At 41.7% G+C, this 13,647-nt stretch overlaps 1 protein-coding gene across 7 annotated transcripts in view; it reads left to right on the forward strand.

Moving 5' to 3' along the window:
- The window catches only part of SCUBE3 (signal peptide, CUB domain and EGF like domain containing 3), a 130,903-nt gene that overhangs the window by 38,556 nt on the left and 78,700 nt on the right, over nucleotides 1–13,647 (forward strand). For 5 of the 7 annotated variants that reach the window (XM_075264260.1, XM_075264264.1, XM_075264262.1 and 2 more), the window contains exons 5-6: nucleotides 672–794; nucleotides 2,609–2,725. In XM_075264260.1, the coding sequence (XP_075120361.1) occupies nucleotides 672–794; nucleotides 2,609–2,725 (240 nt within the window). The remainder of the gene's footprint in view (nucleotides 1–671; nucleotides 795–2,608; nucleotides 2,726–13,647) is intronic. The other 2 variants (XM_075264261.1, XM_075264263.1) reach the window with 1 other exon arrangement.

Genomic DNA, 13,647 nt, shown 5'->3' on the forward strand with positions numbered 1-13,647 from the left:
TTGTGTTGATTGTGTGCAGCCATGTAAACAAATCCCGGTGGTTAGGATGGGTAAGTATAATTTGTTTTATTTTTAATAATTTCCTGCACCTATCATTATGTTTACATAACTTGGACAACCCCTTCAAGTAAAGCCCTCAACAATTTCCCTTAAGGATAGAAACAGACACCTGCTGGTCCCTGTGCAAGAACAGTTGTGGGCCTTCTGTTTGCTAGTATCACAGAATAGAGCCTTCTGTTACGTCTCTAACAATGCACCAGTAAGTCTTTAGCTTATGTGTTTACCCACAATGTGATAGACTTTAGAAAGCTGCTGCTAAAATGGGGCTCAGTGATCTAGTGCAGCTGCACAGGTTGTACCAATGGTGTATCCAGCCCTGCTGTCACTGTAATGTCTGTACAAGAGTATGGACTCCCATCTGTTATACCTATAACCTGAGAACCCATTAGTTAGGGTAAATGTGAAGAAACAATTTGCAGAAAAACCAACACAGATTCTGAGGCACATGGATTTTGAAAACTCTAGTCATATGTATTTTTATTAAACTTTCTTGCTGATTTTTGGTGCAAAATCTGCTTAAGGGAAGGTAAATGTTTACTAAAACATAAAAATGTGTTACTCAGTTCCTACTTTCTTTCTTTGTTCTTTTGCAATCTGGGTTCATTTTGTAGAAGGCGTGCACTGCATGGATAAGAACCATGGTTGCGCTCATATTTGCAGAGAATCTCCTAAAGGTGTATCCTGTGAATGCCGACCAGGATTTGAACTAACAAGGAATCAGAAAGAATGCAAATGTAAGTAAGGTAGCAGGTCGGTGGACAAATACTACATGATTATAATTATTTGTAAAACATTGTTGTCAGAGTGCGGTGTAAGGCGAGAGATGGAGCTCCTCCTCTTTAAATCGAATATAGAACTTGGAATGCTACAACATATAGACACTTCTGGTATATTTACCATGGCAGTATGGTTTCATTTATTGACCATCAAAAAGTTTAAAGTTATAACATTGTACCTCTCCATTGTATGAATATCAGCTTTTAATAAGTTTATATTAAATCTAATTTATCAGATGTGTGGTAGTGCAAGCTAATTGGCCAGCTAATTGGGTAACAATAACACTGGGGAACACAATTTTTGTTGACTTGACACTTGTTTCAGACTTACTTTTAGCTCTTGGTTCCAAAAATGACTCCCGTTTTTCTCTAGCACGTCAAGTTTTTAAGATACAGGATACCCTCCATTTTTTGTGAAAATCTTACAAAATATACACTTACATGACAATGAAGCAGAAATTAATCTGAATATACTAGAGTTATTTTCTTCCTACAATTGCTATTTATTGCTCAGTTTGGTCCATTGTTTTAGTAAAGTAGTAAAGTTTTGACTTGGAATGGTGAAACTGCCACAGATGTAACAAAACGAATCAGGGCTGTTGAGGCACTTACGACGAGAAGATGAAGCCACAGACATGATCGAATGGACAGCAAAAAAGTACTTATGTCTATAAAAGAATAAATTCTGTTAACTGCTTGTCTACAAACAAGAACTCACAACAAGATTCGGAAAACGATAGCTATCTAGACCAGGGGTGGGCAATTTTCCCATGGGGCCACATTAGAAATTGGAATGGTTTCAGAGGGCCGGACTAATATACTTAAGGCTTCCCGCACACGACCGTGAAAACAGATCCGTGTGCGAGGCCTGCTCTGTTCTATTCTGTGGTAGTAGACTAGAACAGGACACAGGATGTCTGGAGCGCAGGGCACAAAGCCTGCCCATTGCTCCATCACAATAACATTCCCCATTGCAGCCCCCCTACACACACAGTGCAACATTGCAGCCCCCCTACACATACAGTGCAACATTGCAGCCCCACTACACACACAGTGCTACATTGCAGCCCCCACTAAACACACAGTGCTACATTGCAGCCCCACTACACACAGTATACTGCCTATCGCACCCCCGCCCGCACAGTATAGTAACCATGGTGCTCCCCACAGCCCGACACTGAGTACTCACCTCTCAGCGTCTTCTCCCAATCAGTCGGGACAGTTATGACGTCACCACGCGCGCGGGAGACGGGTGCACAACCTCCCACCACCTTGTCGCATGCGTTACCAAATAGCCTATCGTGGTCACATCAAGATACGCTGTAGAGAAAAAACTTGATGTGATAGAAGAAAAGTAACTGCAGATTTGAGTTCAGCATGTCAATTTCAGTATTAAACAGCTCAAAAATTTAACTCAACAGAAAATTTATTTATTTTTGTTCCCCTGTGTAATGCATAGCAGAATTTTGAACTGTTTCCTTTCTACTGGCTTCTCTCATATACAATACTGCAGATTACTGTAGATTGACAGGTTACTGGGATATAATTTTGAGGATCCTGGTGGGCATACATCACAAAGACATTAGAGGCTAAATAATTAGTTATAAGGAAATTTTGTGGAATGTTTTTGTTAGTTCCAAGTAACATCCATGATATAACATGTCAATCAGTAATGCTATAAATTCTCAAGTTCACAACCTAATTATTGTTTAACACAAGTACTAGTTTTAGTAAATGAAATTCTTTATATTTTATACATTTTTATGATACAGTGACATGTAATTATGGAAATGGAGGTTGCCAACATACATGTGAGGACGCTGATCATGGTCCCCATTGTGGATGTCATGTGAAGTTTATACTTCATTCTGATGGCAAGACTTGCATAGGTAAGTAAATTAGCATAACGATATTTAGTTTTGTTTAATTTTCTTAGTTTGTTTCTTTTTTTCTTTAAATTTTAAAGTTTAATATAGGAACTAAAAGAAAATCAAAAACAAAAAAATTCTTGGGAAAATGTAAATAAAACACAAAAAAACAGAACTGAAGCAAGAAGGTTCAAAACATTGTTTTTGCCAGTTTCCAAAGATTAGGCTTTGTTTATATTATGCTAACAGCCCATATTTGTTGTATCATGATGCACATGTGACCCATGTGACCACTGAAGCCCAAGAAGTCCATGACTTCATTCATCATGTCTCTGATAACTGAAGAGGCTCAAAGACTTATATTAAATCACCGACTCTGGCCCTCTGCTTATTATAGTCGGGGATCTGAAAAGACCCCAAATTATAATAATAGTGTGTGAGTGGAAAACCCCCAAAATTTTGGCTGAACTTGAAATTTTTGGAAAATTTGTGTGGAAGGGCCACTATGGAACATGATGCTATGTGGAGGGCTGCTAAAGGACATTATACTATATGGAGGTCACTGTTGGACATTATAGTCTGTGAAGGAGCCACTAGTCATATATCTGTTCCTAGCGTTCTGGTGTCTGCTGCAGCCAATCCAGTCGCATAAACTTTTTTGTGACAGCCCGTACAAGTGCAAGAAGCTCTTTGTAATCTTTGTAGCCTTAGTTTGTGTAGTAGTCTTTGCTTCAGTTGTTGGAATGCAAGTTCGTGCTATTCAGTCAATAGGGATACTTTTCTTCAAATCTACCTTATGATACCTTCTCAATAACTCTTGCACCAGCTTGGAAATTCAGGCAAAATTTAGAATAAATTACCTATAATAAGAAACTAATCCTAAGGAGAATCTTGGTTCTTTCGTTGTAGTTGGAATAGACCTATTCCTATAACCATGGCAATCTTTTCAAAGCATGTTCAAAGCTCAAAGCATGTTCTAGGTAGTTGATTTGGGGCTGCAAAAGATGACACATGGACAGTTCTACTTTCGGTCCAGATCAGAGTTTGGGACACCTCAGCAAGGTGTTATAGATGGTCCTCATAGGTATTAAAGTAGACAATCACATTGTCCAAGTACAGCAGGACAGTCTTGAAGTTCCTGTGACCTAGACAAAGTTCCTTCAGTCATTGGAAAGTTCCTGGTGCTTCACATAAGCCAAAGGGCATACTATAGAAATCAAAGAGGTCCATAAGATTGATGTAGTTGTCTTCTCACAGTCTATGGATTTTGATTTTTTTTCAGGATGGGGTATGAATCCTTGTGAGTGATGTTTTGTTTCCAGTAGTATACTCAGAACCAAATGTTCCTGTCTTTCTTTAACACAAGCACAAGGGAGGTATCTCAAAGACTGTGTCTGTCTCTGAACACATCAACCCTTAATTTTGGTCAACATCTTTTTCAACTGCTAGTAAGTGGCTAGAGATATCCCTCCTTGATTTGAGAGTTTGATTCCAACAGGATGGTATGTTTGGTGTCTCATACTTGGGCAGTCAAAAGGATGTTGATAAATTCTTAATACAGGGAGGACTCTACTAATCTGTTCAGCAGTTATTGTCACCATACCTATGTGGAGGTCCACCAAAGTGTTGCTAAATGTTTGTCTTTTCTGGCTTATCTCTATTGCGGCACTGTATCTGTTAGGGCATCAATCAGATCTGGAAGAGTAACTTTTGACAGCGGGGCGGGTATTGATTCATTATTTCAACCTTGGAGACATTCACAAAACTCCTTGCAGCCATCACTATTCTTCCATCAGTATAGGATCCACTAAGGCTTGATAGTCTTGACCTTGGATTCACAGAATAACTTGGCACCATAGCAGCAGGGATGGGGTGAACCTAGCCGCTCTACTGCCTGAGCTGAACAATAGAAAGGCACCCCCCATCCAAAAAAAAATAATTAGTTTACATCCTGCTAGCTTCACATGGTCCTAATCGTCACACAATAAATGTACTATAACTCACGCCAGAAATCTGAGAGGAGGTCAGTGCTGCGGAGGGGAGACCATAACTTACTGACTGCTTCACTGTAAAGTTATTTATTAATGTTATACTGCACGCAGGCTCATTTTCAGACAAAACAAATAAGACTGCATACAGACCTATAATTGTCAATGGGGCCTTTCACACATCCACTGTCTTTCACGGATGGAGAGACACTGAGAAAAAAAAACGTGTAATGCACTATTTCTCTGCTCCTCTTGGTCTTTCAAATGTATGGGTCTGTGCGGCAGCCATTTTAGTGTAATTCATTGGAGAACTGAGCATACTGCTCAGTATGCCTGAGATTTGAACTGTCAGAGTGAGATAAAAGAAGAGCGGAGAAAAGAAAGCAGCACAGTATGTGGGAAGAAGGAGGGCAGACAGAGCACACGCACTACAGAGGGTGGAATGAAAGGTATGACTCAGGGGGGTGCTCGGAGGCCTTGGGGAATGCCCAGGTTGCGCCATGGGCTCATTTGCATAGAGTTATTAACCAGGTTTACAACGGAACGGCAGGGAGAATCTAAAAGAGGAGGTAGTAGTATAATAGCCTTTTTAACCCCTTCCCGCTGATGGCATTTTTTGATTTTCATTTTTCGTTTTTGACTCCCCTCCTTCTAAACCCCATAACTTTTTTATTTCTCCGCTGCCAGAGCCATATGAGGTCTTAATTTTTGCGGGACAAATTTTTCTTTATGATGCTACCATTAATTATTCTATATAATATACTGGGAAGCAGGGAAAAAATTCAGAATGGGGTGGATTTGAAGAAAAAATGCATTTCTGCGACTTTCTTACGGCTTTGGTTTTACGGCGTTCACTTTGCAGCCAAAATGACATGTCCCCTGTATTCTGTGTTTCGGTACGGTTCCAGGGATACCAAATTTATATGGTTTTATTTACATTTTGACCCCTAAAAAAATTCCAAAACTGTGTTAAAAAAATTTTTTTATAAAAGTCGCCATATTCCGACGGCCATAACTTTTTTATACGTGAGTGTACGGGGATGCATAGGGCGTCTTTTTTTTGCGGGGCCGGGCGTACTTTTTAGTTCTACCATTTTCGGGAAATGTTATTGCTTTGATCACTTTTTATTCAAATTTTTATCGGAATCAAAACAGCAGTTTGGCACTTTCGACTATTTTTCCCGCTACGGCGTTTACCGAACAGGAAAAATATTTTTATAGATTTGTAGAGCGGGCGATTTTGGACGCGGGGATACCTAACATGTATATGTTTCACAGTTTTTAACTACTTTTATATGTGTTCTAGGGAAAGGGGGGTGATTTGAACTTTTAATACTTTTTATATTTTTTTATATTTTTTTTTACTTCTTTTTTTTTTTTTGCATTTATTAGACCCCCTAGGGGTGTTGAACCCCAGGGGGTCTGATCACTAATGCAATGCATTACACTGCTAATGCATTGCAATGTATTGCAAAAAAATCATCCTTTCTTTTGCAGGCTGCATAGACCAGTCTGCAAAAGAGAGGATTTGCAGACAAGCCTGGGAGCCTTGTACAGGCTCCCGGCTGTCATGGCAACAGGACGTTGGCCCTGGAGCATGCTCCAGGACTCGGCGATCCCGGGCAAAATGGTGGCGCCCATGCGCCGCCGGGAAAATGGCGCCTCCGGCGCCTTTGACCACGGCGCCGGAGGGGTTAATGCCTCCGATCGGTCCAGGGACCGATCGGAGGCATTAGAGCCGGTTGTCTACTACTTAAAGCTTATAGTTACAGACCCGACATGCGCCGTACTATTACGGCGCATGTCGGGAAGGGGTTAATAGCTATTCAGGCATGTCTTTATCTCAAAACCACTGACACCCTTAAAGGGTATGTTCACACAGAAAAAAATGACGCTAAATTTGTCAGGCAGAAAATTTCTGCTTCGGGAATTTGATGCAGTGCTGTTGGGTGCTGATTTTGAAATTCTGCTTCAAAAAACAGCTCCAAAATCTATCTCCCATTAAGAGTCTGCCTGAATTATGAGCAGGTTGCTAAGGCCTAGTTCACACGGGGGGCGGTGGGGTGGGATTTTGGCACTGAAATTGACGCGGAGAGCTGGCCAATCTTGGGTCAAAACCCACCTGCCACGACTGTTGCAGTCGCGGCTTCCCCCTCCGGAATCGGCTCAAATGAATGGGCGGACTTCGGAGGCTGCTGCCTCCAGGCGAACATTGCGGCTCAACGAGCCGTGGAATCCGTCTGAAGAAAGGGCAGCTCGCTTCTTGTTTCCGCTAGCGGCATGAACCTAGCCTATGCATAGAGGATAAATACTTTTCATAGCATTACTTGCATTCATAGTTATATAGCATTAATGCTTACTTGTTGTGTAAGCTGTGAACCAGGGGCACAGGAAGGACTCCAAGCAGGCAGCAGGACTAGACCAGATCTAGTTGGGGTGAGAGGAGATAAGATAAGATAATCCTTTAATAGTCCCACAGTGGGAAAATTTCAGTATGTTACAGCAACATAGTAATACAGATACAGGATAATACACAATAGTATATTACGGAAGTAGACACACATAAGCTGAGAAGAGAAGATATACTAGGAGTCCATAGCAGCTAAGGAACGGAAGAAGAAAGAAGGAAGACGTCATAATCATAATCATTAGTTTTCTGTACGGAGTGATCTTGCTTTGACCCTTTCTGTGCAGCGCCTCCAGGTGATCAGCCCAGTCTAGTTTATTATTGAGGAGCACGCCCAGATACTTATAGGTCCTGACTATCTCAATGCATGTCCCTTGGATCTCCACCGGGGTCGGAGCACTTCTCCGTTTACTAAAGTCCACCACCATCTCCTTGGTCTTCCCAGCATTAATCCTGAGGTGGTTCTGCTGGCACCATTCTACAAAGTCCCGGTTTAAGTCTCTGTATTCCCTATCGTCGCCATCAGTGATAAGGCCTACTATAGCAGAGTCATCTGAGTACTTCTGTAAGTAACAGCTGGATGAGTTGTGCCTAAAGTCAGCAGTGTACAGTGTGAAGAGAAATGGGGCAAGAACAGTACCTTGTGGTGCCCCCGTACTACAGATCACAGTGTCAGACACACAGTCCTGGGCTCTCACATACTGAGGGCGGTTTGTGAGGTAGTCTAGGATCCAGTTGGACAGGTGCTGGTCCACACCACTAAGGTTCAGCTTCACCCTCAATAGCCCTGGCTGAATGGTGTTGAATGCACTGGAGAAATCAAAGAACATTATTCTCGCAGTCAGGGCCGCACCTCTAATGAGGCAGCAGTTTGGATAGGGGTGGCATCCATGGGACTTTTTTTTTGTACCTAAACAGTATTAAAGTTAAAGGACCTTTGATGATGTCAGTGATGATGTCATCAAAGGTCCTTTTGAAATTCAGCATCTATCCAGGGTCTGCGTTGGGAGCAAACATCCTCAGGGGCCCCATACTTTCTCTTCCATCAGGACTAGTTTCCCTGCACACACCAGCTTGCTGTGCCGCCCCTCCCCTCAGCATTGAAGTGTGAGGGGAGAAGTCTTTTGTGATGTCACAGCTTACTCCACTGCCAGGCAGGAGTTTCCTTCATGTCCTGTGCATCCAGCAATACACCCAAAGGTATGTACCGTATATACTCGAGTATAAGCCGAATTTTTTTCAGCCCAGTTTTTGTGCTGCAAAAGCCTCCCTCGGCTTATACTCGAGTCAGCAAAAAAAAAAAAAAATTTTTTTTTTTTTTTTTTTTTTTTAGGAGGGTGAGGGGGATCTATGACCAGCCACAATATCAATGTATAGAATCTCACATAAAATAGTGCAAAAAAAATTTTTTTTTTTAAATAAAAGTTCTAAATCACTCCTTTCCCTAGAATACATACAAAAGTAGAAAATGACTGTGAAGCACATATCCATATCCCTGTGTCTACTGAATATAGGGTATCTGCAGTGCTCCTATTAACCCCTACCCGACGGAACAGGAGCACTGCAGATACCCTATATTCAGCCAGGCTGAATTCCAAATGGGGGGAAAAAACAGTCCTCAAGCTCAGGGAAGGGGCACAGACAACCAGAACACCCCCTCCCCTTCCCCAGCACCTACTGCACCCAAAAACTCCGACCATTTTAATTTTTGAAATTTTCCAGTAGCTGCTGCATTTCCCCCCTAGGCTTATACTCGAGTCAATAAGTTTTCCCAGTTTTTGGTGGTAAAATTAGGGGGGTCGGCTTATATTCGGGTCGGCTTATACTCGAGTATATACGGTATATATTCTTGGGTAAAATATGTGTATATGTGTTTACATTATGTGTCTTATATACTGTACTGTGTGAGTCCTGTATGTGTGTAGATAGGTGTGTGTGTCTGTATGTTGTATATGACTGTATGTGTGTGAGTAGATAGGTATCTATCTATCTATCTATCTATCTATCTATCTATCTATCTATCTATGTATCTATCCATCTATCTCTCTATCTACCTGTTGTGAGGATTCGCTCAGGTAGATGCTTGTAGCAGTGCAGGAAACAGGGACACAGACATTGGGTTGCACACAAGTTCAGACTTTATTCACTTGTAGTGCATACACTGCCTTTGCAAAGGCACAAATAACAAAAACAAACACCTTCTTGGCTGAGAACTGGCTTAAACATAGGAACACTTTTCCCTGACTATACAGGAGACTAGCTACCAGTCTCCCACCTTGGCAACAACAACGGATGGCACAGTACCTGCTCTGTAGGTTTGGTATGGAGAGATCAGCTCTGTCAGTGTGGTGCCACACTGCTAGTCTTCACACTCAGACTGTTATTAGGGCCTGATTAGTCAGCTGACCCCCCTGGTGTGAACCTTTACCATACACCCTTTAGGTGCCTGGCTAGAATGTACCTGCTTTCCCAGACCACACCCATCACTCTCTCACATTATCTATCTATCTCCTATCTATTTATCTCTTATCTATCTATCTATCTATCTATCTGTCCATCTATCTCCTATCTATCTAATATCTATTGTCTATCTCTATCTATCTATCTATCTATCTATCTATCTATTGTCTCTATTTATCTATCTGTATTTGCTTCTATGCATATCTACTATTATACATACTAAAATTGTATTTTATAATGTGATGCTTAGGCCCGGTTCACATCTGCGTTCAGGTTTCCGTTCGGGGATTCTGCTTGGACCATCCCCAAACAGAAACCTATACGCACCCCGTTGTGTCATACCTTCAAACCACCCCGTCTTGCTTGCACTCCAAAAATTCCTCTTTCTCTCCTCCTGTAAACGCCTCCAGCGTCTCTCATCACCTTTTCTTGCGTCCTTTCTTCATCTGTCCACAAGAAAATGGCGCTCGAGTATGTGCAGTAGAGCTCAGAAGGGAGTGTTACTGCGCATGCCCAAGATTTCAATATACAGGAGTGAGATGAGAGACGCTGGAGGCGGTTACAGGGGAAGAGGAGGAGGAATTTTTGGTGCGCAAGTTAAAGAGGGGTCGGTTTCAAGGTATGACGCAGGGGGTGCACGGTGGCTTGGAGGAACACCCAGGGTGCACAGACAGGCTCATTTACATATCAGTTTTACTGGTATGTTATAAAAACAAGGGGGGGGGTCCTTTAAAAAAAAAAGTAGCAGCGTCCCTCTGCAACCACTAATATGCCCCACAGCGGCTATGGAGCATAATGCATAATAGAGTTGGGTGGGCAAATGTGGGGCATAATAGAAGTTTCAGGGGGCCGCTGTGGGACATAATATATATAGACGCACACCTTCCCCCCGCTATCTGATGCAGACAATCAAAAGAAAAACCTAATTGCGCCCCCCCCCCCCCCAAACCCCCCGTCTTCAGTCCTCGGGGGGGGGGTCGTCTTTTGATCGACCGCCTCAGGCAGCAGAGGAGCAAGGTTCACCACTGCTCGCAGTGTTTCTGGCATTACTGGGTTTCTGGCGTCATCCACCCCAATGCCCGGTCAATAGGCAAACTGGAGGGGGTCCAGAGCGGGGCACACTAGAGGACTTAGGTGTGTCAGGACCAGTCTCTCTAGGACCTTTTTCAGGTGCGATGTCAGTGCTACAGGCAAGTAGTCATTGTAGTCCATCGGGTTGGGTTTCTTTGGTACTGGTACCACACAAGATGTTTCCCACAGTTGAAGTACCACTCCCAGCTTTAGACTCATATTGTACATAAATATATAGAAAAAGTAGGTAAGGCTCATCTATGAGTTGACAATATCCAAGGGCTTTGTATGTCCACAATCATTCGGGGTGCACGGCATGGATGCTACATTGACGATATTTTGACCGTCTGGTCGGGAGATGTGGCGTCCATACCAGCCTTCATTTCTTATTTAAATTCCAATCAATTTGCGTTACAGTTCACGCACACTTCTAATTTGCACACTATTAATTTTTTGGATATCACACTTTTTGGAAATTCTGATACTAATAGAGTGAACACATCCTTGTTCAGGAAGCAAACAATGGGGAATACGATACTCAGAGCGGATAGCTGCCATCCAGCTCACATCTTTAAGGCAGTTCCCACCGGTGAACTAATTCGCACGAAAAGGGCTTGTTCATCGGAGAAGGACTATCAATATCATGCAGCCAGAACTCTGCACAGATTGCAAGAAAGGAAGTACCCTTTATGGACTTTAAACAGAGCCAAAAAAATAACTGAAGACAGGTCTAGAGAATCCTTGTTAGCTCCAAGTAGTAAATTCACAACCAAACAAGAAAAAATACTATTCACCACAGCATACAGCCCCCAATACACTGAAATCACTAGAATCATCAAAAACAACTTGGCGATTCTAGAAACAGATACAACTACTAAAAAACTTTTGAGTAATGGTCTACAATGTGTCCCAAAAAAAGGTAAATCGTTAGGGGACATGCTTTCCCCAGGTATGTTTTCTACAATATCAGCAACAAATAGTAAAGTTATAGGATTTGCAAAATGTGGCACGGAAAGGTGTAATGTGTGTAAATACACTAGAAGAATGACAACGATTAAAAGCTATCATTCTAACACAGCAGTCCTGTTGAAATCCTTTATGAATTGTAGTACACACCATGTAGGGTATAACATCAAATGCACAACATGCAGAATGGACTACATAGGGTGTACTACAAGACCGTTGAAAACCCGTATAGCTGAGCATATCAGTCTTAGTAGCAAATTTCCGACAGATCATATGTCGGGAATATCGAGACATTTTTCTTCGGTACATAAGTCAGATATGTCTACAATGGAATTCTATGCTATTGAAAGAGTGGAGAAACCATTAAGAGGGGGGAAATTGGCAGAAACTGTTGTTCCAAAGGGAGGCCCTTTGGATTCTGCAATTTAATTGCAGAACCCCTAACGGCATGAATATCAAAACTGACCTTAGTTACATTTATTGAATAGAAACTGAAATTGGGTAAGGGTTCCTACAATTTAGCAACAGTAGTGTAGGCTATCCAATACCTAATAACTAGATTGTTATGCTAGGCAGGATGTTCCTGTCAAAGTTTATCAATACTGTTATAGGTATTCACAGTAATAATATATTAGGTAAGAGTTTCTGCAATAATATTGTCATCTGTTTTATTTGTCATCGATCATCTACTATAACAATGTTATTTATCTGTGTAGTGTATCTATAATGTATCATCTGGAATGATGGGTTCAAGCTTACAATTGTTGGTATAGCATGGCCAGTCAGTAGTATAAGAGTTAAACACTGCGGGGTTGTAATTACGAGTCTTTTAGAATTAACGTACGTAGTATGCTTTAGGTATATTGAGTAGTGTAAGTGATGAAGGGGGTGGACCAAAGTTGTAATTGGTTATTTTGAATCACGTGACTCTGGGTGGATGGGTCACGGAAGGCTGCAAGGTCTATGTTGTCATTGGCTGATCACGTGACTAGTCGCACTGGAGTAATACACCCTTTTGGCATGCAATCCGGACGGAAGGTATCTTATCGGATAGCTGCGGTAGATTATCAGGAGGTAAATCATCATTTATAAAGTACTATAAAGACTAGTAATTACATTGATACCCGTCTAGGTGATGAATAGTGTTGAGGCATTAGGAGATCATTCTAATACGTAAAAACAAAAAGGCGCATCCAATGTGAACCTTGAATGAGTATATAAACAGGGTTGTTAAAGTCGATAAACTATTCTCTTAGTTATAATGGTATTTTCAATCTAGGTATAGTGGATATGAATAGTAATCATCTAGGGTATGTTTTCCTTTATGTATTTGCTCATTATTGTATGATGTGAATTATATGAGATTGAAAGAATGTTTAGAGTGTGTATCCAGACGTATAGCTTTGTGTTAAGAACTCCAGGTGGATTTGATTAGTGAGAATGGCCGGAAGCTCCCACCCTGTTGGGAGACTTTATTAACCCAGGCCATAGTGATTCAGTTACGCTCTGAGGAAGGAACTAGACGTTCCGAAACGCGTCTGCGTTTTTTTAGGGGGTTTCTTTATTTATTTCTTTTCTTTGTTACATCAATTTTTTTGGTCATTTTATGATGTTGGATTAAATAAAAGTCATATTTTATACGGAGAGCTGCCGGACATCTATTTTTCACATGGAATCATATTGTACATGTGCGTAATAACACCGCACAGCTGGTGTCCGCACATTTTAAAAACTCCTCCGGCCTTGTCTGCTTTAATCCTCTTGATTTCCCTACACACTTGAGACTCCTTGAGGATCAGATAGTCAGATTGCAGTTGATTGCAGGTCCGTGGGGGTTGGGTGTGTGAGGGGAGGGGGGGTTGACTGACATGCTGGTGAAGGGACAGTTGGTTTGTAGTCAAATCTATTGAAGAATAGATTAAGCTCATTAAGCCACTTCCTGTCACCTTCTATCTGAGGACTAGCCTTTTGTTTATGTCCTGATATCACTTTCAGACTATCCCACACCTTCGAGACTCTACCTTCCCCCATCTGTAGTAGAAGGGAGACTG

The sequence above is a fragment of the Leptodactylus fuscus genome, chromosome 2 (genome assembly GCF_031893055.1).
Source record: "Leptodactylus fuscus isolate aLepFus1 chromosome 2, aLepFus1.hap2, whole genome shotgun sequence".
In the NCBI taxonomy this organism is placed as follows: Eukaryota; Metazoa; Chordata; class Amphibia; order Anura; family Leptodactylidae; genus Leptodactylus; species Leptodactylus fuscus.